The following is a 27,700-nucleotide window of genomic DNA, read 5'->3' as shown; positions in this document are numbered from 1 at the left end:
CCAGCGCTGGGCTCCTGGGCCCAGACCCCCTTTGCCAGCCCTGGCGGGGTCAGGGCGGGGGCGAGCGGAGGGCTGGCGGGGGCTTCCCTGGCGGCGCGGTAACGCCCGTCTGTGCCTCTCCGAGCTGGAGGAGTTCGCGCACTTCGACTTCGGGGTGTGGAGGAAGCGCTACATGCAGTGGATCGGCCAGATGAAGTCCCGCGTCCTGGATGTTTTCCGAGGCATCGACAGGGACCAGGACGGGCGCATCAGCCAGCGGGAATTCATCGAGAGCGTCCTGGCCTCCAGTGCGTGCGCCTGGGGCTGGCTCCTGGGGCACCGCTCGGGGCTCCCCCCGCCCCCCTGAGAGCCCGGGGAGGGGCAGTCTGGGGAGCATTGGGGCAGCTCTCGCTGAGGTGGGATCCCCTGCAAAGGGATTCAGCTCTTACCAAATTAATTTGTTAACTTAAACGCAACAGATGGGTTTCCCTGTGGAGGGGATCCCACCTCGGGGTGGCCGGGATCCCCCATGGAGGGGGGCCGGGGTTCGGCGTTGGTGCCGGGCGGCCTTGGCGTGGGGGTGCACAGGCTGAGGTGGGCTGAGGGTGTGGTTCCCCCCGCCCCCAGAGTTCCCCACCAACGTCCTGGAGATGAACGCCGTGGCCAGCATCTTTGACATGAACGGCGACGGCTTCATCGACTACTACGAGTTCGTCAGCGCCCTGCACCCCAACCGGGATCCACTGCGCCGCACCGCCGACGCCGACCAGATCCAGGATGAGGTGCCAGTGGGGATGGGGGCTGGGGAGGGTGGGGGGTCCCCAGGGTGGGGGTCTGAGCCCAAGCATGCTGTCCCCAGGTGAACAGGCAAGTGGCCCAGTGCAACTGTGCCAAGCGCTTCCAGGTGGAGCAGATCAGCGCCAACAGGTACCGGGTAAGTGCTGGCCCATGCTAGTGCCACCGGCTCCTGCCCTACCGCCGTGGCCAGCAGCCCCCCAACCCCAAGCGGGGGGTCCTCAGCTTGCTCTGACCCCCCCGCACAGCCCCAGACCCTCTGCGGCAGCGGGGGGACACATCTCCCCCAGCCCCAGGCGCTGCGTGCCATGGCAGTGCTGGCAGGGACGGCGCAGCCGTGGGGCACCCAATGGGCTGTTTATGGGCGGATCTGGGTGCCGGCACCCCCCCGCTGGCTCCCAGCCCTGCCGAACCCCCCCGGCCCCCCGCCTTGTCCCTCTCCCCTGCAGTTCGGGGAGTCCCAGCAGCTACGGATGGTGCGGATCCTGCGCAGCACCCTGATGGTGCGGGTGGGCGGGGGCTGGATCGCGCTGGATGAGTTCCTGGTGAAGAACGACCCTTGCAGAGGTGGGTACCTACGTGTGTGTCCCCCCCCTGCAGCGTGGGGGGGCCGAGGGGTCTGCGGTGCCCGAGGCCGGGGCAGCCCCAGCCCTGCCGTGATGCCCGGTGCGGTGCCAGCGGGGCCCTGCGGCTTGGTGGTGCCCCCCAGGGTCTTGCATCCCCCGGCCCGTGGCCGTGGGACCCCCAGCGCCAGCCCTGCTCACCCCCCCTCCCTCCGTCCTCCCCAGTGAAGGGAAGGACCAACCTGAAGATCAACGAGAAGTACCTGTCCCCAGACGCCTTCGGGGCCGCCGCGGCCAAGTGTGGGGGCAACCAGTCGGCCCCCTCCTCCAAAGTGCTGTCCCCGAGCCGCTCCAACTCCAGCCTCAGCCTCTACAGCAGCGCCTCGGCCCCCAGCAGCCCCCTGGCCAGGAAGGTAAAGGCTGGGGACCGCCCCCCGAGACCCCGACCCCCCCCCAGCCCCGCTGCCCCGGGCGCTGACCCTCTCTCTCCCCAGTCGGTGCTGCGGAGGACGCGTTCCGGAGACCGGTGCCCGCGCTCCCGCGGCTCGCTGCTGCCCGACGGGGCTGAGCTGCAGTTCACGGCGGCCGAGGAGAGCCCGGCCGCGGCCCCCCCCGGGGAGGGCCGTGCCGAAGGGTCCCCCCCGGAGCGCCGCAGCCCCTGTCGCTGAGCCCCATCCCCGCCGCCCGCCCTGCGCCCAGCACCCTCGGCCGGCCCCACTCAGGACTCTCCTCCCCGGCGGCCGCCCGCCCCGTGGCCGGAGGACGGCGAAGCCGTGGCCGTGCGCCCCCCGGGGGTCTCCGGCCCCCCCCCCCCCCCCCTCCCGCCCCCGAGAGGGCACCCCCCCCCCGCGGGGGCTGAGCTGTCTGTCCGTCACCCACCCGGCCGGGCCTGGCCCTGGCGTATATGCAAACATCCCCCCGACACACACCAAACCGCCCCCCCAGCTCCGGCTGGCACGGCCCCCCCTCCACCCCACCGCTCCCCCAGGCAGCGCGTGAGGGCCGGGCCCCCCCTGCCCCGCTCCAAGCGTCCGGGGCGGCTGCTGGGAGCATCCCGCCGTCAGCCGGGGCTGTGCCAGCCCTTCTCCCCCCACCCCACCCCCCCGGCTCCTGCGCCCCCCCGGGGTGGCTGCCGGTGCCCCCGGGCGTTTGGCAGTGCTGCTGGGGGTGTCTTGTGTCCTGTACCCCCCCCCCGCCCCCTGCCCCGCTCCTGCCGGTGGGAGGGGGCCGGGCTCGGTCCCCGGGCGCGAGGCCCCTCACCGGAGGCAGAACCCCGTTTCTGGTGCTAACCCCCACCCTCGGGCCTTCGGTGTGTGCGCTCGGGGCCCCGGCTGCAGCTGCCCCCTCCCCACCCCGGCAGGGCTGGGGGCCGCGGGCAGGGGGGCCCTCGCGCCCCCGTCCCCGGGCCAGGACCCCTGCCCTGCCGACGCATGCTCACGTCACCCCGCTAACCGGACAGCAGTAGAGCTGAATGTAACCCTGGCCGGCACGGCCCCGCCGGCCACAATAAAGTAGTTTTTTTTTTTTCTATGAGCAGCCAGGACTTGCTGCGCTCTGTCCGTCTGTCTGTGCGCTTGCCCCGCTGTTGGTGATGGGGAGTGAGGGGGGCATGTGGCATCGCCAAAGCCGGTGCACACGCGGGCCCGGCGCAGTGGCACGCGGTGGCCGGGCAGGGCTGGGTGTGCCTGCGGCTGGGTGCCGCCCGGCGCCGGAGCCGGTGAGCCTGGGGCGTCGCAGCGGGTGCCAGCGGGCGCCGTGCCGCCTTCCCTCCTTTCCCAGGAAAGCGTTGCTGCGATTCCTGCCCTGCCTGGGGCTGGCAGCACCGGGCGACGCCATGTCCCTCTCCCCGTGTGCCAGCCACCCTTCTGCCCCCCCACAGCCCTAAGGGCACCGCGAGCGTCCGCGTGGTCCCTGGCCAGTGTTGTCCCCTGCCACGGAGCACCTGGCTGCTCCCGCCCCATCCCACGGACCCGGGGTGGCCGAGGGACGCTTGGGCCGGGGCACGGCCATGGGTCAGGGTGGGACGGGGCGGCTGGAGACATGGGGATGGGCCCTGGGTGCTGCAGCGGCACGGCCGTCAGTGGCACCTCCCGGCATCGCGCAAGTGCAAGACCCCCGTGTACAGAGGGTCCCAGGTGGGCCGGGTGCCTCCTCCCTTACCCCGCTCCTGGCCGGCCCCGCCTTCACGGATTTCAGTCCCAGTTCTGCACTGTTGTCCCCTAAAACTGTCTCCACACTCGTGTTTTTTTCTGAACAAACACTTCTGCCTTGGAGAGCAGCCGAAGAGGGGCCAGGTCTGGGAACGTGGCGCGTCCCCCCCGCTCCGTGCATTGGGGACCCCCCCATGCAGGACACGGCCCCTTGCCGCTGGCGCTGCCCGAGCCCCCCCCCCCCCAGCGGGGCCGAGCCCCAGCGCATCCCTCAACACGCCCCGGGACGCGCCGCGCAGCGCTGCCGGCACGGGCTGGGGCCACCGACACCAGTTGCGTTGCACATTCCTCGGCCCGCAGAAATCTTCTCCACCCCTCCCAGCTGGGGCAACGCGCCCGGCACCACCGGCACCACCGGCCTGTGTCAGCCGCAGCCAGAGCCCCCGGGCCACAGCTCCGGCCCGCCGAGAGAACACAACAAGCACTGGGTGGCTGGGACGAGCACAAAATGTTTGCAAAATATTTGCAAAATGTTTGCGCGGCCAAGCAAACCCCGGCAAGGCGGCGTCCCCCCGGGCTGGAGCCAGGGATGGGGAGGATGCCAGGGGCAGGGTCGCAGAGCCGGAGCATGTGGCTGGTGACGCAGTGACACCAGGGAGACGTCGTGCGGAGTGGGGATGCCCTGGCAAAGCCCCCATGGCTCGCAGCCAGGGCCGCGCCAGGACACCACAGGCTGTGTCGCTGCACCAGCGGCTCCCGGGGCGGTGGGCGAGCAGGGCTGGAGGCTCTTGGCCCCCCATGACCCCCCACGGCCGGGCGCTGGTCCGCGAGCCCCTGCAGCCGTGCTACCATTCGGTGGGGCCGGGTTGTGCGGGGTTCTGCCCAAGCTCCAGAGCTGTCGCCCGCCCAGCCAGCTGGCCCCTGCCACAGCGAGGGGGAGGCGGGTGCCGCCCTGTTTGTTGCCCAACCACCCCAGCACTCGCCCCAGCTCTGGGAACCCCGGGAGCAGGGCCGGGCCCACCCTGCGCACCCCACACAGCCCCAGAATGGAGCCACGTGCCAGTGGCAGTTGCTTCATCCCGTCCCAAAAATCCCAGCTGTGCCACATAGTGCTCTCAGATGTCCCCCCCGGACACCTCCCATCCCCTCTCCAGGGGTGGGAACCCCAAGGGTCCCCCCGGCTTTCCTGCCCCCAGCACGGTGTCCCCGGGCTGCTCCAGCTCCCAGCTGCAGGCACGGGGCCCACCTGCACCCTCATCCCGCACAAAGCCCTTGCCCTGTGCCCGGGGTATGGTGCTGCCGGGCAAGAGGCGAGAACCCGCAGCCCCCCAGCTCACCCTTGTGCAAAGCCACTGCCTGGGCTTGGGGTGGGGGCTCCTGTGGGGCACAGGCGATGGCCCCGGTGGTGAGGGAGGCCGGCGGGGCCGGAGGCTTTGGTGTGGCGCAGGTCGGGGCTGGCACACGTATGAGCACACACGTGTGAGCCCACAGATCTGCTTGCACGGCAGACGCGTGTGCGGGGCTGTGGCCGTGTGCCAGCACCGGCCCTCGCCCGGGTGAGAGCGTTGGCGCGTGCGGGCGGCAAAGCCCCAGCCGGCCTCTCCCGGCGCTGAGCTCAGCGTCTGGCCCCAGCCCCGCGCGGTGGGTCCCAGCCAGCGTCGGGCCGCGTTCCCATGCGCCAGAGGGACGGGGAGCATGGCGACTCACGCCCGAGCCGGCCCATCCTCCTCCTGCGGCCGCTGCCACCCCGCCAGGGCCACCAGCGGCCCCCGGGCTGGTGGCAGCTGAGATGCTTTGGTTAAGCCGCGTACGGTTCAGTCCAACACGTCTGCAACCCCACGTTACCACTAATTACTGTAATCGGACCCTTTCCTCTGCCTTTGGGCGGCGTGCCCGGGAGAGAAAAGCAAAACAGCGTCGGCGGGTGTAGCACAGAACAACGCAGCATGGCCCGGCACAGCCCAATATGGCCCAGCACGGCCCAGTATGGCCCAAAACAGCCCAGCATGGCTCAATATGGCCCAGCAGAGCCCAGCGTGGACCAGTACAGCCCAGCATAGCTCAATGTGGCCCAGCATGGCCCAGTATGGCGCAGCACAGCCCATCACAGCCCAGCACAGACCTATACGGCTCAGCACCGCTCAGCATGGCCCAATATGGCCCGGCATGGCCCAGTATGATCCAGCACAGCTCAGTATGGCCCGGCATGGCCCAGCACGATCCAGCACAGCCCAGCACAGCTCAATATGGCCCACTACAGTCCAGCACTGCCCATTATGGCCCCGTACAGCCCAGAATGATCCAGCACGGCCCAGCACAGTGCACTGGTTCCTGTGCTGCCCAAAGGGCCCGAGAGCCCCGTCCTGCCTGTCCCTGCAGCACGGCAGGGAGACGGTGCCATGCCAGCCCCCGTGCCAGGTTACCGGTCAGTGGCCGGCTGTGCCATGCCCAGCCCTTCTGTGGCCCCGGGGCCGTCTCTGCACCCAGCACAGGCTGGCTGGGCCCCAGGGAGGCTGCAGGGGGGCACCCCTGACCCTGCCCCGTTGGAGGGTGAGCAGGCCAGCGGGACGCTCACCGCTCCAGCGTGCTGGTGCCGAGCTCTTGGCGGCAGTGGCCAACACTCGTCCCTGTTTGTCTTTGGATTAAGACTCCTCAGCGCCTCCCGGGAGCAACACCTCTGCCACAGCCGTGGGCAATGCTGGGGCAGCCATCGGAATCCCACGCTGGTTTCTGGGGTGCACCCTCCTCCCCACATGCCACAGGAACAGCGGTAGCCGCCAGCCCTGCCAGGGTGGACACAGCCCCTGTCCCTCTCACTGGCCCCAGGGGTGTGGAGCATCGTCCAGGCCAGCCCCTCTCTTGGCCCTGCAGTTCTGGCTGCTCTGGGGTGACAACACCCTCCTGAGGGTCCCTCTGCCCTCCTGGGACCACCGGCTCGGCGATGCCCAAGCAGCGGGCGCAGAGGCGGGGGAATGCCCCAGCGTTTGGGGTGCTTTGCCACCGCCGGGATTAGCCGCACCCATGGCTGGCGCCGGGGCCGCGTGCCCGCCGGACCACGCTGTGCCACGTCGCAGGCTCGCCCCACCAGCCCCGTGCCTGGATACCGGCAGCTCTCCAGACAACACACTCCCACACACCATAAACATCTTGCCCAAGCGATGTGCGTCCCTTCCTCAGCGCGGTGTCCCGCGGGGATGGCACCGGGAGGTGGCTGCACCGCGACCCCGCAGCGCCCGTGGCCCCAGAGGTCCCTGTGGCCCCAAAGGTCCCTGTCCCCATGTGCGGTGCCCACTGCTCCCTTGGGCCCCCCAAGCGCCTGTGGCACCGGGGCGAGGCGAGGGGGTGCTGGGGGTGGAGCAGGGAGCTGGGTGTGGGGCTGGAGACAGAGGCAGGGGTGTTTGGGTGACTCAGGCAGCAACAGGGTGGCTTGGGCATGTTTTGGGCAATTCAGGCTCCACGTGCACACCCAAGGATGTGGGCATGGTGGGAGGGAGCGGGGAAGGGTCCCCCTCCCCACCCCAGCTGCCGTGGGGCTGGGGTCAGGCCCGCAGCAGGACGTTGGGGATCTGTCAGCCCTGCAGCTGCAGCCTGGGGTCAGCCCGGTAATCCACACGGCCAATTCGATGGGAAAGGGCGAAGCAGTGGGGGGGGCTGCCGTGGGAGAGGAGCTGGGTGGGAGAGGAGCAGGACGAGGCATGGGGGCACTGCAGGGCTGTTGGCAGAGTGGGTGCTCACGGGCGGTGGGCAGAAGGCCGGGAGCAGCGCTGGCCCCGTGGAGGTGTCCCACCCCCCCCATTCTCTCTGCAAGGGGGGACCCCGGCACCCCGAGGAGTCTCGGGGAGGGCTGGCCCGCGTGTTTCTGGCAGGGCTGGGCCGGTGTGTCATCCCCAGGGGCGGGGAAGGGCAAGGTTTTAAACGTGCTCGGGTCCCGGGCAGGAAGCTGCGGCGAAGCAGCGGGACTGCGGGCACCTGCCGAGAGCCTGTCTGGGTGCCACCGCAGTGGGAGAGGTCTGGCAGCGAGGGGCTTGACCGGGCGTCGTGCAGCCGTGCCGGGGGGCTACAGCGGACGGAGAAGAGGCCGGCACAGGCCCCGGGTATGTGAGGAATGCGGCATTGCCCGCCGGCCTGGCTGGGCTGCAGCCAGGTGCCGGGGTGGGACAGTGGGCGTAGGGCAACGGCCACACCGTGCTGCGGCACGCTGGGGTGGGGGTCCCTGAGCCCGCCGTGCCCCAGGAGGTGGTGACTACCCAGGCAGGATGGCTGCCGGGGAAAGAGCCTGTGGTGCCTGGGGGCTCCGATGGGCTCTGTGGGGCTTGGTGGTGCTGAGGCAGGAGTGGGCAGCAGGACAGGGGGTCTGGCAGCACCCGGTGGGGTGAGCACAGGGTGCTGTGGGATCGTCTCCCGTGGGCAGGATGTGACCCCCCACCCCGCAGTGCAGCGGAGGAGCAGCCCCGCTCCCAGGGGCACCTCCCAGGGCAGGTCAGGCGGCTGGAGCCTGTCTGCTGCTGGGTGTCGGTGGGACCCCGGCACCGCGCCCCCCCCCACGCTGTGGCAGCCGCAGCAGTGCTGGGGACTGTGTGTTGGGCGGCTCCCCAGCCCCGCTCAGAGCTGGGACCCCCGCAAAGCCCCCCAGACACTCTCCCTGTCCCTGTCATCCTGCCGTCACTGCCCCAGCCAACTTCTCTACCACTCTCCCCCCACCAAGACACCCCCAGCTTCAGCCGGTCCCACCAGAGACCACCCCACAGTCTCCCCCCGGCCCCGCCAGGCTCCCACCCCCAGCCCCAGCCCCTCCCCAACGCTCTGCAGCCCCTTCCCCGGCAGACACCTCCTCCACCACCCTCTCCCTGAAACCATGCCCCCTCCCCGCCCCACTGTACCAGTAAAACCTGTCCCTTCTCCCAGTCCTTCCTCACGGCCCCCAGCAGCCTCTCCCTCCCCAGCCGGTGCGGGGCCGCGGGTGCAGTGGTGCGGGGTGGTCCCGTGGGCCGCAGGGTAGCCGCAGCTGCAACGCTGTCCCTGCGCTGGGTGTAGGAGGAAGCTGGCGCAGGTGACTCACGCGGGCAGGGAGGTGCGCACGGGCTCACGGCCCCGGTGGGTGCCAAGCTGGGTGCGAAGGGGCTGGGCGTGCGCGTGCAGCACCGTCCCAAGCCATGGCCCACGCCAGCACCCGCATTTCCCGACGCAGCCAGAAGCCAAAGGCGCGATTGCCGCTGCCAGGGAGAGCTGCCCGCGTTGGGGAGAGCCCGTGGCCCCGGGCAGGGCTGCAGGTGCCAGCTCCTGAACCTCCGCCAGAACCTCCCTGGCGTTGTGGGCAGAGGCGGTTACTAAAAGTTTCCATGGGGCTGACGCTGTCTGATTAAAAGGAGAAGATTCCTTCCTCTGCCCGCATACCCGCTGCCTCCTCCCCTGCCCGTGAAGGCACCTCAGCCCCGGGGGGCGTCCTGCCCCAGCCCCCAGCCCTGGTGGGGATTGGGCTTCCAGCTGCCGCGAGTTATAGATGGCAGCGCCCAAATTCCTGTCTGTACTCTGGTGCTGGTGGCCGGCTCGGGTCTGAGACACGCGGGGGGTCTCTGGATACCGCAGCCCCCCCCAGCACAGCCCCCCCACGTGCCCACAGCATGGCCGGGCTGAGCCCAGCTCCCCCCGAGTGCAGCACAGCCTGTGCTGTCTCACCTGGCATCTCCCTGACGGGAAAGGAGCCGCTTTCGCAGGAAAGGAGCCACTTTCCCAGCCCTGCAAGGGGTCCCAGCCCCAGGGCCAGGATGGGCAGAGCCGCCGTGAGCTGCTGCCAGCCCCATGGTGTTTCGCGTGTGCGTGGCAGCGGGTGTGGGCTGCTGACACCAGCAGACCCAGTATGAGCCTGCGGGACAGAGGAGCCAGCGTGGCAAGGCCGGGGATCCTCTCACTCTCAGCTCACAGCCCACAGCCCACGAGAGTCCCCAGGGGCTCTCAGCCAGCAAGGGGGGGCCCCTCGTCCTCCCCCACAGCAGAGACCCCCCAGAGTCCTGACTCCGCTCTCCTCCTCCCCTCACCCGGTGCAGCTCAATGGGAGCAGCACCCATGGCTGTCCCGCCCACCGTCCCCACCTCTTGGCGCCAACACCAGGTGCAATCCTGGACCTGCACACGCCAACAGCATTGCCCGGGCAGATCCGAGCTGGCGCGGCCGTGCTCGCGCTGACATCATGGAGCTGGTGCCTGTTGGGACCTTTCCCCCGAGACGGGTGGCGAGCCCGGAGCACGGCTGGGACAGAGGAGCCTCGCCAGGGAAAGGTGCTGGCCTGGCCTGGGGGGCACGGGAGGAGCTGGAGTGGGCACACAGGGGCACAGACCCCCCTTGGAGAGGCTGGTCGGGAGGCGAGTGAGGCCCTGGGCACAGCACCCACTGGCACCAGCATGCTGCTCTTCGCTCCAGGCTGGGATTACACTGGTGGCGCGGGGCAGGATGTGGGGCTGAGCCCCAGGCAGCAAGATACAGCTGGTCCCCGCCATCCCCCTCCGTGCGGCTGCTGTGGGAGGGTCAGCATGACAGCGGCTCGCCCTGGGGCTGCTGCGCCAGCGCCCGTCCACGTCCAGCGGTGCATACCACGGGGCAGCCCTGCCCCGGCCGTGGCCTTGCAGCTGGCTTGGCTGCGGAAGATGAGGCAAGCGGGTCTCCCGTGGCCCATGGCCTTGCCGTAGGTCCGGTCCAGCCCTGGCACACCCCACTCTGCACCGGTGCCAGGGGCTCTGCCTTCGGGGATGGGGCTCACCAGGGAATAAGGAGCCACCTCTGCTGCCCCAGCGTAGCAGGGCCAGGCTCCTCGCTCCTCAAACCTGCTCCAACCCCAGCGGGACCGGCCTCCAGCCCCCGGACTGAAGGGTGCTGGGCACGGGCACGCTGAGTAAGGCCATGGGCAGTGAGGCTCCTTCACAGCAGTATGTGCCACAGTCACAGCCCGGAGGTGGTGGCTGCTGGCCACAGCCCGTACTCAGCCACAAGCACCTTCTGGTGTGCCTAGCCCAGCACACAACGGCCTCCTGCTCCCTCCGGCACCATAATTTGCCTGTGTAATGGCTGTGTTGTTGTGGAGCCCCGTGAGCTCAGGAGCTTTCCAACCACACAGGCCCGTGGCCTCTCCTTCCGCTGGCCCCCTTCCCATGCTTTCTGAGCTGTGCAAGGAGGGCAGATGCCCCCTCTCAGCGCAGCCATGGGCACCAGGCAAAGAGCCTCCAGGGATGCTTCTGGGTGCCAGATGGCTCCAGCCACTGTTGAGCAGTGCTGCTGTGGGGAGGGTGCCAGGGCCGGTGGCTGATCCCTGGCCCTGGCAGAGGGGACCAACCTTTCTGCACTGACTTGGGGTTTGCTCATCCCTGCGCCAGTGTCAGAGTGGCCCGAGCGAGCGCTGGTGCTCCCTGGGGGTTGCGGCTTTTGGCTGGTGCTTTGCCCCACGCCCCGCAGCCTTCCAGCCCTTTGAAGCACTGCACGAGGCTTTTGTGCAGGGACAAGCCCCACACAAACTGGTGGCCAAAGGCATGTGACAGCTGGTGGGGGCTTTACTCCTCACAGGAGCCAGGTCTGCTGCAGCCCAGTGCTCCACAGGTCCCACTGGTGCTTCTGCTCCAGGCTCTCTCTCACACTGTGATGTCTGGGCACACCCAGCAAGTCTAGCTCGGGAAGCAGAGGGTGCTTACCTCTGGCAGGCCTGGCTCAGCATGTCAGGCTCAGGGACAAACATGCTGCCCTGAACATGCTCAGCCTTTGGCTGTTACTTCCTCCTGTCCCTGAGGTATTTCTTTTTCATCTTTTCCCTGCGTTTAGCATGCAAACCCTAGAAAAGCTGATTTCTCAGTGAGCGTTCCCATTCTCTCCCCTCTCTCCAGAGAGTCTTGACAGCTGTGAAGGGAGTGCAGCGGGAGGATGGAGAGCAGGCCGGCAGTGAATGGCCATGCTGCCCCCGTCTCTCACCAGGAAGACCTGCCAGGAACAAACCACTTGTGCCAGGACGTTTCGCCTCACAAACAGAAAAAAGCAGCTGATGGGGATGTGACGGTGACAGGTGCTTCTAGTCCACCCTCAGAGGCAGCTGGCAGCATTGCTGGAGTGTATGTAGAGGCTTCAAGGAAGATAATGAGCTTTTATGATGCCACCAGAGAGCACCTCTTGAGTTTGGATTCAGCGCTCTGTCTTCTCGAGGCCCAGGCAGCCATGGGCTTCATCACCGACCCAGTGAAGAACAGGCAAGTGTCCGTAGCAGAAGCTGTGCAGCTGGGGCTGGTGGGGCTGGAGCTGAAGGAGAGGCTGCTGGCTGCAGAGAAAGCTGCCACTGGCTTTGTGGACCCCTACACAGAGGAGAAAATCCCCCTCTACCAAGCGATCCAGAAAGACCTGATCGGGAAGGAGCAAGGTACCCGGCTGCTAGAGGCCCAGATGGCAACTGGGGGCATCATCAACCCAGACACTGGCTGCCGGCTCCCAGCAGATGTTGCCTGTGAGAGGGGATATTTAGATGAAGAGATGAGCCAGCTCGTCTCTGACCCCAGCAAAGGGGACAGCAAAGGGTTCCTCAACCCCAGTACTATGGAGAGGGTCACCTATAGGGAGCTTATAAAGAGGTGTGTTGTTGATCCAGCCTCGGGCCTCCTCCTCTTGCCCCTGCAAATCACGTTCCAAGGGCTGGGAGGGAGGGTGAGCAGCAGGGATCTGCTGGAGTCTGGCATCATCAGCCCTGACACGTTCAGAAGTCTTGAGGAGGGAAGAGTTTCTGCCCAGGAGGTAGCGGAGAACGACTCGGTTCAGCAGTTCCTGCATGGGACGAGGAGCGTGGCTGGTGTTGTCCTGCCTTCTGGTGAGCGGAAAAGCCTTTACCAGGCCCTGAGAGAGCATCTCCTCATGCCCGGTGCTGCTCTGATGCTCCTGCAAGTCCAGGCCTCCACAGGCAGCCTGACAGACCCCGTAAAGAACAAAAGCTACTCGGTGGATGAGGCCGTCAGGGTCGGCCTCATCGGTCCAGAGCTTCATGAGAAACTGTCTTCAGCTGAGAGGACCATCACTGGATACAGGGACCCCGCCACTGGAGAAATGCTCTCTCTGTTCCAAGCGGTCAGGAAGGGCTTCATCCCCCAGGATCATGGCGTTTGCCTTCTGGAGGCTCAGATGGCCACGGGGGGTATAATTGCTCCGGGCAGGCACCTCCGTGTGCCCACAGAGATGGCTTGCAAGTGGGGGTACCTGGACGAGGCCACAAGGCAGCTCCTCTCCAGTCTTACCGATGCCATGAAAGGGTTCTTCAATCCCAGCTCCAAGGAGAAGGTGACCTACGCAGACCTGCTCAAGCTCTGTGTCACTGATCCCAACACAGGGCTCCTGCTGCTGCCGCTTGGTGGAGACAGCAGAGAAGGACCTGAGGGGACCCACCTCTTCTTTGACCGTAGGACCCAAACAGCTCTGGAAAACACAGAGGTACCCATTGCTTTAGGTAAATTCAAGGGAAAGTCGGTGTCTCTCTGGAAACTCCTCTTCTCGGACTACATCCAGAGCGAGCGAAGAGCTGCTCTCGCCCGGCAGTACCTTGCAGGAACACTCTCTACACAAGAACTGGGTAAGGCAGTCAGTGCTACCGCTGAGGAAATGGCTTCCACGGCTAACGTCACCTTTGAAGGACTGAGGGACCGGGTGACAGCTGACCAGCTCCTGAGCTCTGAAATTATCAACAAAGATTTGTTTAAGAAACTGAAGGAGGGAGAAACATCAGCCAAAGAAGTTGTCAGCATGGACACTGTCAAGAAGTACCTTCAAGGGACAGGCAGCATTGGTGGGCTGCTGCTTCCCGACTCCCAGGAGAAGATCAGCATCTACCAGGCAAAGCGGAAAGGACTTTTAAGGCCAGGAACATCGCTGATCCTCCTGGAGGCACAGGCTGCCACCGGGTTTATCATTGACCCAGCTGCCAACAAAAGGTATTCTGTGGATGAGGCTTTAAGAGCGAACGTCATTGGCCCGGATGTTTATGACAAGCTACTGGCTGCAGAGAAATCAGTCACCGGCTACAGAGATCCTTACTCAGGGAACAAAATCTCCCTCTTCCAGGCCATGAATAAAGAGTTCATCGTCTGGGAGCACGCCATCCGCCTGCTCGAGGCCCAGATCGCCACTGGTGGCATCATCGACCCCGTCAACAGCCACCGCATCCCCGTGGAGGTGGCCTACAAACGCGGCTACTTTGACAAGAAGATGAACTTAATCCTTTCTGATCCCAGCGACGACACCAAGGGCTTCTTCGACCCCAACACCCATGAGAACCTCACCTACCTGCAGCTGAAGGAGAAGTGCATCACGGAGCCATCCACGGGGCTCTGCCTCCTTCCTCTGAACAGCAGGAAGCGCCAGTTCATCGACGATGCCACCAGACGGGTGTTCAGGAGCTCCTGGCTGCCCGTCAGGTTTGGGCGGTTACGGGGGGAGAAGGTCTCTGTGTGGGATCTGCTGAACTCCGAGTACTTCAGCGAGGGAAGGCGCCGGGAGATCTTTAACCACTACCAGCTGAGGAAGCTCACCCTGGAGCAAATCCGCATCATGTTAGAGGAGGAAATGAAAAAATGGGCCCCCATCAAGTTCCCAGCCATGAGAGGCAGTGTCAGCGCTTACCACCTGATGGAAACGGGCATCATCGACAAGGCCCTGCTCGAGAAGGTGTTGGAGGGATCTGTCACACCAGAGGAAGTCCTGCGCATGGACTCTGTCAGAAAGTACCTCTATGGCTCTGGCAGCATCGGGGGGATCGTACTCCAGCCATCAAACCAGAGGATAAGCATTTACGAGGCCATGAAGCAAAACATCGTGGTACCAGGAGTAGCCCTCCCACTGCTAGAGGCCCAGGCTGCCACAGGCTTCATCATTGACCCGGTGAACAACCAGAAACTCTGTGTGGATGATGCCGTCAAGGAGGGAGTCATCGGGCCAGATGTCCATGAGAAGCTGCAGCATGCGGAGGGGGCTGTAACGGGCTATAACGATCCTTTCACAGGCAAGAAGATTCCGCTCTTCCAGGCAATGAAGAAAGGGCTGATCACGGACAAACAGGCCATGCAGTTGATGGAGGTGCAGATGGCTACAGGAGGCATCATTGACCCAACATGTGGCCACTGTATCCCCATAGAATCTGCCCAGAAGCGAGGGTGCTTGGATGAGGAGACAAGCAAGGCCCTTTCTAGGCCCAGTGACAACAATAGGGCCTTCTGCGTCCCGGACAGCAAAGAGACCGTCACCTATGCTGAGCTGATCAAGCGCTGCCAGAAGGACGAGATCTCAGGCTTCCACTTGCTGCCTCTGCCACAGACAGCAGCTCCTGCCTACACCGATGAACAAATCCAAAGGATTTTCAAGGAAACCGTGGTGAAGGAAAAAGGGGTCTCCCTCTGGGAGCTAATCCACTCTGGGTATTTCACCGAGGAGCAGAGGGGTGACTTTGTAGAGAGGTTCCGGTCTGAGGAGATGTCGCTGCAGCAGCTGGTTGCTCTTGTGCTCAGACTGGTTGGGGAGATGGAGATGAAAGCCCGCACCCAGATCACCTTGGAAGGTTTGCGGGGCAGCGTCCCTGCAGTCTGGCTGCTGGATGCCGGCATCATTACCGAGAAGACGTTTGAAGAACTGGCTCAGGGCAGAAGAACTCCCGAGGAAGTGGCTGCGATGGAGAGTGTGAAGAAGTACTTGCAGGGCACAGGCAGCATTGCTGGGGTATTCATAGAGGCATCCAAAAAGAAGATGAGCTTTTACGATGCCATGAAGAACAACCTCCTCCTCCCCGGGGCTGCTCTGAGGCTGCTGGAAGCTCAGGCAGCCACAGGATACCTGACTGACCCAGCAACACGCCAGAGACTCAGCGTGAGGGATGCTGTGAAAGCCGCTGTTGTTGGCGAAGAGCTCACTGAGAAACTCCTTCTAGCTGAGAGGGCGGTGACCGGCTACACAGACCCCTACACGGGGAGCTCCATCTCACTGTGCCAAGCGCTTCGGAAGGAGCTGATTCCCCTGGAAGATGCTGTTCCCTTGCTAGAGGCCCAGCTGGCCACAGGAGGGGTCATTGATCCCGTCCACCACCATCACCTTCCACTCCAGACCGCACGCAGATACGGCTTCTACGACGAGGACCTGAACCAAACCCTCTCTCAGCTGAATGACAGCACCAAAATATTTTTTGATCCAAACACAAAGGAGAACGTGACCTACCAGCAGCTGAAGGACAGGTGCATTCATGAGGCTGAGTCGGGTCTCTGGCTCCTTCCTCTGTCAGAAAATGTGATGTTCTGTGTGGATGAACAAACCATGGAGGTATTGAAATCTGTGACTGTTTGTGTCAACATAGGGCGGTTCAAAGGACAGACAGTGTCAGTCTGGGACCTTCTCAACTCTGAATACCTCTCAGACAGGAAGAGAAGAGAGCTAGTGCAAAAGTACAAAGATGAGAATACTGAAGTGCTACAGGAAATCATAACAATTGTCACCACAATCATCAAAGAGACTGAGACACAAGGCAAGAAGTTTGCATTCAAGGGCCTGCGGAAAAGAGTATCCGCCAGTGACCTCTTCCAGTCTCAACTGATTGACAAAAAAACCCTCGATGAGCTCAACCAGGGGAAGAAAACAGTCCAAGAGGTCACTGAAATGGACTCTGTCCGCAGGTACCTGGAGGGCAGCAATTTCATAGCAGGGGTCCTCATACAGCCAAGCAATAAGAAGATGAGCATCTACCAGGCCATGAGGAAGGGCATCTTGAGGCCAGGGACAGCACTGGTGCTGCTGGAGGCGCAGGCTGCCACGGGCTACATCATTGACCCAGAGAAAAATAAGAAATTTTCAGTGGAGGAAGCCTTAACTGCAGGTCTAATTGGAGGGGAGGTTTTTGAGAAGCTACTCTGTGCAGAAAGAGCCGTGACAGGCTACACCGACCCCTACACGAAAGCCCCAATGTCCCTCTTTGAAGCTATGAACCAAGGACTGATTGTGAAGAGCCACGGCATCCGCCTGCTCGAGGCCCAGATCGCCACCGGCGGCATCATCGACCCCGTGCACAGCCACCGCATTCCCGTGGAGGTGGCCTACCAGCGCGGCTACTTCAACCAGGAGATGAACGAGATCCTCTCCGACCCCAGCGATGACACCAAGGGCTTCTTCGACCCCAACACCCACGAGAACCTCACCTACATGCAGCTCCTGGAGAGATGTGTCCAGGATTCAGAGACTGGGTTGTACATGCTGCAAGTTGTACAGGAAGGAGGAAAGTACCTCTACATCGATGAGTTTACAAAACAGGTTTTGCGCTCAAAGCCCCTTAAAGTGGAAGTTGGAAAGTTTAAGGACCAGACAGTTTCCATCTGGGAAATTCTTTGCTCTCATTACGTCTCCGAGCAGAAAAGGAAAGAACTAGTGATGCAGTACAAATGCAAAACCCTAACGTTGGAAGACCTTATAGCCCTCATCTTCAAAATAATTGAGGATACGGAGCAAAGAGCAGAAGCACTCAAGGTTAAAGGATTCCGTGAGGATGTGTCAGTATCAGAATTGTTTGACTCTGAGATCATTGACAAGAAAACTCTAGATCAGCTGCAGGATGGAAGTCTCACGCTTGCCAGCCTCACAAAGAGGGACACAGTCCAAAGGTACTTGGAGGGCACTGGATGCATTGCTGGGGTTCTACTGCCATCAAGGAAAGAGAAGATGAGCATCTACCAGGCCCTGTGGAAAGGCCTGCTCATGGAGCAATGTGCGCTGGGGCTGCTGGAGGCACAGGCTGCCACTGGTTTTCTCATCGACCCACTGAAAAATAAGCAGCTCTCCGTGGATGAGGCCGTCTCGTCCGGGCTGGTGGGGAGCAACTTGCACAAGACGCTGCTGTCGGCAGAGAAAGCTGTGACGGGATACACAGATCCTCACACAGGAAGTAAAATATCCCTCTTCCAGGCCATAAGGCAAAAGATAACAGTCAAGGAGCACGGGACCCGCCTGCTCGAGGCCCAGCTCGCCACCGGTGGCATCATCGACCCCGTGCACAGCCACCGCCTGCCCTTGGAGGTGGCCTACCGCCGCGGCTACTTGGATGAGGATATGTTTCTCCTGCTCTCTGATCCAGATCATGGAAGCAAAGGTTTTATAGATCCAAACACTCATGAGAAAATCAGTTACAGTCAGCTCCTGCAGAGATGTTCCAAAGACAGAGATACTGGATTGTACCTGCTGCAGGTCATGGAAAAAGACAAAGACTATTTCTACATTGATGAGCAAACAAAAAATGCCCTTTTATCTACAAAGGTACAAGTGCCTGTTGGAAAATACAAAGGACATGTATTATCACTGTGGGAACTTCTCTGTTCTGAGTACATCACAGAAGAGAAAAGAAAAGAACTGGTGAAAAAGTATAAAGAGGAATCCCATCACATTATACAAGGAATCATTGATACAATACTAAATATCATCAAGGAAAAAGAGGAGGACAGAAGTGATGTCTGGTTCCAAGGAATCAGGCAACAAATAACGGCATCAGAACTTCTCAGTGCACAGATAATTACAGAAGAAACAATGGAAAAACTCCATGAAGGGAAAGAAAAAGCAGAAGAAATAGCACAAATGGATACTGTCAGAAGATACCTTGAGGGAACTGGAAGTATCGCCGGCGTGCTGGTGCCCTCCAAGGCCGACCCCGCCAAGATGGAGAAGATGAGCATCTACCAGGCCATGTGGAAGGGCATCCTGAGGCAGGGCACGGCTCTGGTGCTGCTGGAGGCACAGGCTGCCACCGGCTTCATCATTGACCCGCTCGCCAACAAGAAGCTCTCCGTGGACGAGGCCGTCTCGTCCGGGCTGGTGGGCAGCGAGCTACAAAAAAAACTTGTATGTGCAGAGAAAGCTGTGACGGGCTACACCCACCCCTACACAGGACAAAAAATGTCCCTCTTCCAGGCCATGAAGAAGGAGCTGATTGTCAAGGAGCACGGCATCCGCCTGCTCGAGGCCCAGATCGCCACCGGCGGCATCATCGACCCCGTGCACAGCCACCGCCTGCCCGTAGAGGTGGCCTACCAGCGCGGCTACTTCGACCAGGAGATGAACCAGGTCCTCTCCGACCCCAGCGATGACACCAAGGGCTTCTTCGACCCCAACACCCACGAGAACCTCACCTACATGCAGCTCCTCCGCCGCTGCGTGCCCGACCCGGACACGGGGCTGCTCATGCTGCAGCTGATGGACAAGGGCTCCGTGCTCTACCAGCTGACCGAGGACGCCCGCAAAGCCCTGCAGGCCGCCCGCACCACCCTCAGCGTGGGGCTCTTCCAGGGCCAGAGCGTCACCGTCTGGGAGCTCCTCTTCTCCCGCTACATCCCCGAACACCAGAGAGAGGAGCTGCTGAGGAAGTACAAGATGGGGACCGTCACCATCTCAGAGATGATCACCCTCCTCACCACCATCGTCACCAGGGCTGAGGGACAGGGCCACGGCGCTGCCCTGGCCCACAAGCCACCGCAGAGGGAGGCCAAGCCACTGGCTGAGAACGGCGAGGCTGCGGGCTCCCGGCAGAAGCAGGAGCGGGACTGGGAGCGGGAGCGAGAGCGGGAGCTGGAGCAGTCCCTGAAGACCCACACCATCGAGGTCTCGGCAGGCGGCTTCCACGGCAGGAAGGTCTCCCTGTGGGAGCTCCTCTTCTCCACGTATGTCTCCGAGGCAAAGAGGCAGGAGCTGCTGGGGCGGGTGCGGGCCGGGAGCCTGGCGCTGGACGAGCTGGCCGGGCTCCTCACCACCCTCATCGGGGAGGCAGTGGAGCGGAGCAGCAAGGTCAAATTCACGGGCCTCAGGAGGCAGGTGACCGCCTCGGACCTGGTGGACTCGGGCATCATCGACAAGGACACGCTGGCCGACCTGGTCCAAGGCTCCAAGACGGTGGCGGAGGTGACGGAAATGGCCTCCGTCAAGCGCTACCTGGACGGCACGGGCTGCATCGCCGGTGTCCTGGTGCCCTCCAAGGCCGACCCCGCCAAGATGGAGAAGATGAGCATCTACCAGGCCATGTGGAAGGGCATCCTGAGGCAGGGCACGGCTCTGGTGCTGCTGGAGGCGCAGGCTGCCACCGGCTTCGTCGTTGACCCGCTCGCCAACAAGAAGCTCTCCGTGGACGAGGCCGTCTCGTCCGGGCTGGTGGGCAGCGAGCTGCACGAGAAGCTGCTGTCGGCCGAGAGGGCCGTGACGGGCTACACCGACCCCTACACGGGCCAGCAGATCTCCCTCTTCCAGGCCATGAAGAAGGAGCTGATTGTCAAGGAGCACGGCATCCGCCTGCTCGAGGCCCAGATCGCCACCGGCGGCATCATCGACCCCGTGCACAGCCACCGCCTGCCCGTAGAGGTGGCCTACCAGCGCGGCTACTTCGACCAGGAGATGAACCAGGTCCTCTCCGACCCCAGCGATGACACCAAGGGCTTCTTCGACCCCAACACCCACGAGAACCTCACCTACATGCAGCTCCTCCGCCGCTGCGTGCCCGACCCGGACACGGGGCTGCTCATGCTGCAGCTGATGGACAAGGGCTCCGTGCTCTACCAGCTGACCGAGGACGCCCGCAAAGCCCTGCAGGCCGCCCGCACCACCCTCAGCGTGGGGCTCTTCCAGGGCCAGAGCGTCACCGTCTGGGAGCTCCTCTTCTCCCGCTACATCCCCGAACACCAGAGAGAGGAGCTGCTGAGGAAGTACAAGATGGGGACCGTCACCATCTCAGAGATGATCACCCTCCTCACCACCATCGTCACCAGGGCTGAGGGACAGGGCCACGGCGCTGCCCTGGCCCACAAGCCACCGCAGAGGGAGGCCAAGCCACTGGCTGAGAACGGCGAGGCTGCGGGCTCCCGGCAGAAGCAGGAGCGGGACTGGGAGCGGGAGCGAGAGCGGGAGCTGGAGCAGTCCCTGAAGACCCACACCATCGAGGTCTCGGCAGGCGGCTTCCACGGCAGGAAGGTCTCCCTGTGGGAGCTCCTCTTCTCCACGTATGTCTCCGAGGCAAAGAGGCAGGAGCTGCTGGGGCGGGTGCGGGCCGGGAGCCTGGCGCTGGACGAGCTGGCCGGGCTCCTCACCACCCTCATCGGGGAGGCAGTGGAGCGGAGCAGCAAGGTCAAATTCACGGGCCTCAGGAGGCAGGTGACCGCCTCGGACCTGGTGGACTCGGGCATCATCGACAAGGACACGCTGGCCGACCTGGTCCAAGGCTCCAAGACGGTGGCGGAGGTGACGGAAATGGCCTCCGTCAAGCGCTACCTGGACGGCACGGGCTGCATCGCCGGTGTCCTGGTGCCCTCCAAGGCCGACCCCGCCAAGATGGAGAAGATGAGCATCTACCAGGCCATGTGGAAGGGCATCCTGAGGCAGGGCACGGCTCTGGTGCTGCTGGAGGCGCAGGCTGCCACCGGCTTCGTCGTTGACCCGCTCGCCAACAAGAAGCTCTCCGTGGACGAGGCCGTCTCGTCCGGGCTGGTGGGCAGCGAGCTGCACGAGAAGCTGCTGTCGGCCGAGAGGGCCGTGACGGGCTACACCGACCCCTACACGGGCCAGCAGATCTCCCTCTTCCAGGCCATGAAGAAGGAGCTGATTGTCAAGGAGCACGGCATCCGCCTGCTCGAGGCCCAGATCGCCACCGGCGGCATCATCGACCCCGTGCACAGCCACCGCCTGCCCGTAGAGGTGGCCTACCAGCGCGGCTACTTCGACCAGGAGATGAACCAGGTCCTCTCCGACCCCAGCGATGACACCAAGGGCTTCTTCGACCCCAACACCCACGAGAACCTCACCTACATGCAGCTCCTCCGCCGCTGCGTGCCCGACCCGGACACGGGGCTGCTCATGCTGCAGCTGATGGACAAGGGCTCCGTGCTCTACCAGCTGACCGAGGACGCCCGCAAAGCCCTGCAGGCCGCCCGCACCACCCTCAGCGTGGGGCTCTTCCAGGGCCAGAGCGTCACCGTCTGGGAGCTCCTCTTCTCCCGCTACATCCCCGAACACCAGAGAGAGGAGCTGCTGAGGAAGTACAAGATGGGGACCGTCACCATCTCAGAGATGATCACCCTCCTCACCACCATCGTCACCAGGGCTGAGGGACAGGGCCACGGCGCTGCCCTGGCCCACAAGCCACCGCAGAGGGAGGCCAAGCCACTGGCTGAGAACGGCGAGGCTGCGGGCTCCCGGCAGAAGCAGGAGCGGGACTGGGAGCGGGAGCGAGAGCGGGAGCTGGAGCAGTCCCTGAAGACCCACACCATCGAGGTCTCGGCAGGCGGCTTCCACGGCAGGAAGGTCTCCCTGTGGGAGCTCCTCTTCTCCACGTATGTCTCCGAGGCAAAGAGGCAGGAGCTGCTGGGGCGGGTGCGGGCCGGGAGCCTGGCGCTGGACGAGCTGGCCGGGCTCCTCACCACCCTCATCGGGGAGGCAGTGGAGCGGAGCAGCAAGGTCAAATTCACGGGCCTCAGGAGGCAGGTGACCGCCTCGGACCTGGTGGACTCGGGCATCATCGACAAGGACACGCTGGCCGACCTGGTCCAAGGCTCCAAGACGGTGGCGGAGGTGACGGAAATGGCCTCCGTCAAGCGCTACCTGGACGGCACGGGCTGCATCGCCGGTGTCCTGGTGCCCTCCAAGGCCGACCCCGCCAAGATGGAGAAGATGAGCATCTACCAGGCCATGTGGAAGGGCATCCTGAGGCAGGGCACGGCTCTGGTGCTGCTGGAGGCGCAGGCTGCCACCGGCTTCGTCGTTGACCCGCTCGCCAACAAGAAGCTCTCCGTGGACGAGGCCGTCTCGTCCGGGCTGGTGGGCAGCGAGCTGCACGAGAAGCTGCTGTCGGCCGAGAGGGCCGTGACGGGCTACACCGACCCCTACACGGGCCAGCAGATCTCCCTCTTCCAGGCCATGAAGAAGGAGCTGATTGTCAAGGAGCACGGCATCCGCCTGCTCGAGGCCCAGATCGCCACCGGCGGCATCATCGACCCCGTGCACAGCCACCGCCTGCCCGTAGAGGTGGCCTACCAGCGCGGCTACTTCGACCAGGAGATGAACCAGGTCCTCTCCGACCCCAGTGATGACACCAAGGGCTTCTTCGACCCCAACACCCACGAGAACCTCACCTACATGCAGCTCCTCCGCCGCTGCGTGCCCGACCCGGACACGGGGCTGCTCATGCTGCAGCTGATGGACAAGGGCTCCGTGCTCTACCAGCTGACCGAGGACGCCCGCAAAGCCCTGCAGGCCGCCCGCACCACCCTCAGCGTGGGGCTCTTCCAGGGCCAGAGCGTCACCGTCTGGGAGCTCCTCTTCTCCCGCTACATCCCCGAACACCAGAGAGAGGAGCTGCTGAGGAAGTACAAGATGGGGACCGTCACCATCTCAGAGATGATCACCCTCCTCACCACCATCGTCACCAGGGCTGAGGGACAGGGCCACGGCGCTGCCCTGGCCCACAAGCCACCGCAGAGGGAGGCCAAGCCACTGGCTGAGAACGGCGAGGCTGCGGGCTCCCGGCAGAAGCAGGAGCGGGACTGGGAGCGGGAGCGAGAGCGGGAGCTGGAGCAGTCCCTGAAGACCCACACCATCGAGGTCTCGGCAGGCGGCTTCCACGGCAGGAAGGTCTCCCTGTGGGAGCTCCTCTTCTCCACGTATGTCTCCGAGGCAAAGAGGCAGGAGCTGCTGGGGCGGGTGCGGGCCGGGAGCCTGGCGCTGGACGAGCTGGCCGGGCTCCTCACCACCCTCATCGGGGAGGCAGTGGAGCGGAGCAGCAAGGTCAAATTCACGGGCCTCAGGAGGCAGGTGACCGCCTCGGACCTGGTGGACTCGGGCATCATCGACAAGGACACGCTGGCCGACCTGGTCCAAGGCTCCAAGACGGTGGCGGAGGTGACGGAAATGGCCTCCGTCAAGCGCTACCTGGACGGCACGGGCTGCATCGCCGGTGTCCTGGTGCCCTCCAAGGCCGACCCCGCCAAGATGGAGAAGATGAGCATCTACCAGGCCATGTGGAAGGGCATCCTGAGGCAGGGCACGGCTCTGGTGCTGCTGGAGGCGCAGGCTGCCACCGGCTTCGTCGTTGACCCGCTCGCCAACAAGAAGCTCTCCGTGGACGAGGCCGTCTCGTCCGGGCTGGTGGGCAGCGAGCTGCACGAGAAGCTGCTGTCGGCCGAGAGGGCCGTGACGGGCTACACCGACCCCTACACGGGCCAGCAGATCTCCCTCTTCCAGGCCATGAAGAAGGAGCTGATTGTCAAGGAGCACGGCATCCGCCTGCTCGAGGCCCAGATCGCCACCGGCGGCATCATCGACCCTGTGCACAGCCACCGCCTGCCCGTAGAGGTGGCCTACCAGCGCGGCTACTTCGACCAGGAGATGAACCAGGTCCTCTCCGACCCCAGCGATGACACCAAGGGCTTCTTCGACCCCAACACCCACGAGAACCTCACCTACATGCAGCTCCTCCGCCGCTGCGTGCCCGACCCGGACACGGGGCTGCTCATGCTGCAGCTGATGGACAAGGGCTCCGTGCTCTACCAGCTGACCGAGGACGCCCGCAAAGCCCTGCAGGCCGCCCGCACCACCCTCAGCGTGGGGCTCTTCCAGGGCCAGAGCGTCACCGTCTGGGAGCTCCTCTTCTCCCGCTACATCCCCGAACACCAGAGAGAGGAGCTGCTGAGGAAGTACAAGATGGGGACCGTCACCATCTCAGAGATGATCACCCTCCTCACCACCATCGTCACCAGGGCTGAGGGACAGGGCCACGGCGCTGCCCTGGCCCACAAGCCACCGCAGAGGGAGGCCAAGCCACTGGCTGAGAACGGCGAGGCTGCGGGCTCCCGGCAGAAGCAGGAGCGGGACTGGGAGCGGGAGCGAGAGCGGGAGCTGGAGCAGTCCCTGAAGACCCACACCATCGAGGTCTCGGCAGGCGGCTTCCACGGCAGGAAGGTCTCCCTGTGGGAGCTCCTCTTCTCCACGTATGTCTCCGAGGCAAAGAGGCAGGAGCTGCTGGGGCGGGTGCGGGCCGGGAGCCTGGCGCTGGACGAGCTGGCCGGGCTCCTCACCACCCTCATCGGGGAGGCAGTGGAGCGGAGCAGCAAGGTCAAATTCACGGGCCTCAGGAGGCAGGTGACCGCCTCGGACCTGGTGGACTCGGGCATCATCGACAAGGACACGCTGGCCGACCTGGTCCAAGGCTCCAAGACGGTGGCGGAGGTGACGGAAATGGCCTCCGTCAAGCGCTACCTGGACGGCACGGGCTGCATCGCCGGTGTCCTGGTGCCCTCCAAGGCCGACCCCGCCAAGATGGAGAAGATGAGCATCTACCAGGCCATGTGGAAGGGCATCCTGAGGCAGGGCACGGCTCTGGTGCTGCTGGAGGCGCAGGCTGCCACCGGCTTCGTCGTTGACCCGCTCGCCAACAAGAAGCTCTCCGTGGACGAGGCCGTCTCGTCCGGGCTGGTGGGCAGCGAGCTGCACGAGAAGCTGCTGTCGGCCGAGAGGGCCGTGACGGGCTACACCGACCCCTACACGGGCCAGCAGATCTCCCTCTTCCAGGCCATGAAGAAGGAGCTGATTGTCAAGGAGCACGGCATCCGCCTGCTCGAGGCCCAGATCGCCACCGGCGGCATCATCGACCCCGTGCACAGCCACCGCCTGCCCGTAGAGGTGGCCTACCAGCGCGGCTACTTCGACCAGGAGATGAACCAGGTCCTCTCCGACCCCAGTGATGACACCAAGGGCTTCTTCGACCCCAACACCCACGAGAACCTCACCTACATGCAGCTCCTCCGCCGCTGCGTGCCCGACCCGGACACGGGGCTGCTCATGCTGCAGCTGATGGACAAGGGCTCCGTGCTCTACCAGCTGACCGAGGACGCCCGCAAAGCCCTGCAGGCCGCCCGCACCACCCTCAGCGTGGGGCTCTTCCAGGGCCAGAGCGTCACCGTCTGGGAGCTCCTCTTCTCCCGCTACATCCCCGAACACCAGAGAGAGGAGCTGCTGAGGAAGTACAAGATGGGGACCGTCACCATCTCAGAGATGATCACCCTCCTCACCACCATCGTCACCAGGGCTGAGGGACAGGGCCACGGCGCTGCCCTGGCCCACAAGCCACCGCAGAGGGAGGCCAAGCCACTGGCTGAGAACGGCGAGGCTGCGGGCTCCCGGCAGAAGCAGGAGCGGGACTGGGAGCGGGAGCGAGAGCGGGAGCTGGAGCAGTCCCTGAAGACCCACACCATCGAGGTCTCGGCAGGCGGCTTCCACGGCAGGAAGGTCTCCCTGTGGGAGCTCCTCTTCTCCACGTATGTCTCCGAGGCAAAGAGGCAGGAGCTGCTGGGGCGGGTGCGGGCCGGGAGCCTGGCGCTGGACGAGCTGGCCGGGCTCCTCACCACCCTCATCGGGGAGGCAGTGGAGCGGAGCAGCAAGGTCAAATTCACGGGCCTCAGGAGGCAGGTGACCGCCTCGGACCTGGTGGACTCGGGCATCATCGACAAGGACACGCTGGCCGACCTGGTCCAAGGCTCCAAGACGGTGGCGGAGGTGACGGAAATGGCCTCCGTCAAGCGCTACCTGGACGGCACGGGCTGCATCGCCGGTGTCCTGGTGCCCTCCAAGGCCGACCCCGCCAAGATGGAGAAGATGAGCATCTACCAGGCCATGTGGAAGGGCATCCTGAGGCAGGGCACGGCTCTGGTGCTGCTGGAGGCGCAGGCTGCCACCGGCTTCGTCGTTGACCCGCTCGCCAACAAGAAGCTCTCTGTGGACGAGGCCGTCTCGTCCGGGCTGGTGGGCAGCGAGCTGCACGAGAAGCTGCTGTCGGCCGAGAGGGCCGTGACGGGCTACACCGACCCCTACACGGGCCAGCAGATCTCCCTCTTCCAGGCCATGAAGAAGGAGCTGATTGTCAAGGAGCACGGCATCCGCCTGCTCGAGGCCCAGATCGCCACCGGCGGCATCATCGACCCCGTGCACAGCCACCGCCTGCCCGTAGAGGTGGCCTACCAGCGCGGCTACTTCGACCAGGAGATGAACCAGGTCCTCTCCGACCCCAGCGATGACACCAAGGGCTTCTTTGACCCCAACACCCACGAGAACCTCACCTACATGCAGCTCCTCCGCCGCTGCGTGCCCGACCCGGACACGGGTCTATATTTCTTTAATATTTTTAGAAAGTCATTGTAAATCCAGTTTCATTTCTTACGTTGTTAATGCATTTGTCAAGAATTTAGCTTGAGAATGTTTCTTTTGCCACTGGTTTTTTTCTTTCTTCTTATTTATCCTTTTTTTAAAAAAAATTCTGATGATTCCATTCAGACAATTTCTTTATTCTTCTCTTTCCTTTCATCAACCTCCCCACATCAGGTATAGCTTTTAAGTGACTCCCCCCAGCATTGTGAGGCAGTGTATTAAGACTTGTCTTCTGTGGTCTTTCAGGAACGCAGGAATCAGCCTGGGCTATCTCAGGTTATTTTGGTGAAATATGTTGTCCTCATTTTCCTCATCCTGTTTAAATGCAAGTATGTCTTTTGTGGTGGATGAGTTGTAGTGAGAATGGTATTTTTATTCTCCCTTCAATTTGTTTTTTTATGTATGAAGAACATTTTTTCCTCGCAAATTTGCAGTACATTATTTGAGTTTCAGGTTGTCAGGCCTGAATTTTGCATGGAGAGCACATTTTCATGTAGGCACTAGGTCAGGCCAGTGTTAGGTGTTACTGGAGTTGGACACATCATCTGTGTTTGCTCTTAATGCCTCAACCTGCCCAGTTTTTCCAGGGGTGTCTGGACTACCGACACGCCCAGCTTAGAGTGGTTTGGTCTCTCACCGATACGTGCGCTCAATTCACTCACATATTGTGCTTTTTGTCTATCCAGTTCTCCAGCTCCCCATGGAGCCTCTAGAGAGCTCTGCTGAGGGATCCATGCAGGAGCCGAGAGCCCCTCGTGTAGGTTGTCATGCCGTATTTCTAGCCCATCCCTCCGTGGTCAGGGGAGTGGCAGCGGAGCATCCGTTCCCTCTAGCTGTGGTCTCTGCCCATTTCTCGGCTCCTTTTGCCGTCTGGTGTCCTGAGCTGACTCAGCCCACGTGCCACACTCCTGGAGAGAAGGCAGTCCCAGAACCACTCTGCCGTACAGTTCAGGGCTGAATAATTCTACTACTCTTTAATAGAAGGAAACTTACTCTCCTTAAACCCATTACCTT

The 27,700-nt window shown here is 63.5% G+C and overlaps 2 protein-coding genes across 2 annotated transcripts in view; both read left to right on the top strand.

The window, feature by feature from the left end:
* The window catches only part of PLEC (plectin), a 51,084-nt gene extending 48,204 nt beyond the window's left edge, over positions 1-2,880 (top strand). Inside the window, 6 exon segments of the mRNA XM_074845960.1 lie at positions 125-287; positions 607-761; positions 839-913; positions 1,224-1,341; positions 1,563-1,750; positions 1,832-2,880. Coding sequence (XP_074702061.1) covers positions 125-287; positions 607-761; positions 839-913; positions 1,224-1,341; positions 1,563-1,750; positions 1,832-2,005 — 873 coding nt within the window. The 3' untranslated portion in view covers positions 2,006-2,880.
* Positions 2,881-11,389: 8,509 nt separating this feature from the next.
* On the top strand, positions 11,390-26,888 carry EPPK1 (epiplakin 1). The gene has a single exon (XM_074823264.1). The coding sequence runs from the start codon at positions 11,390-11,392 to the stop codon at positions 26,678-26,680; it is 15,291 nt and encodes a 5,096-aa protein (XP_074679365.1). The 3' UTR covers positions 26,681-26,888.
* Positions 26,889-27,700: the final 812 nt, after the last annotated feature.

The sequence above is a fragment of the Strix aluco genome, chromosome 1 (assembly GCF_031877795.1).
Source record: "Strix aluco isolate bStrAlu1 chromosome 1, bStrAlu1.hap1, whole genome shotgun sequence".
NCBI classification, from domain to species: domain Eukaryota; kingdom Metazoa; phylum Chordata; class Aves; order Strigiformes; family Strigidae; genus Strix; species Strix aluco.
This window is presented reverse-complemented; position numbering and strand designations above follow the sequence as displayed.

What these genes read in the sequence shown, in the direction of transcription:
- EPPK1 (XM_074823264.1), top strand. Translation starts at nt 11,390, where the DNA reads ATGGAGAGCAGGCCGGCAGTGAATGGCCATGCTGCCCCCGTCTCTCAC.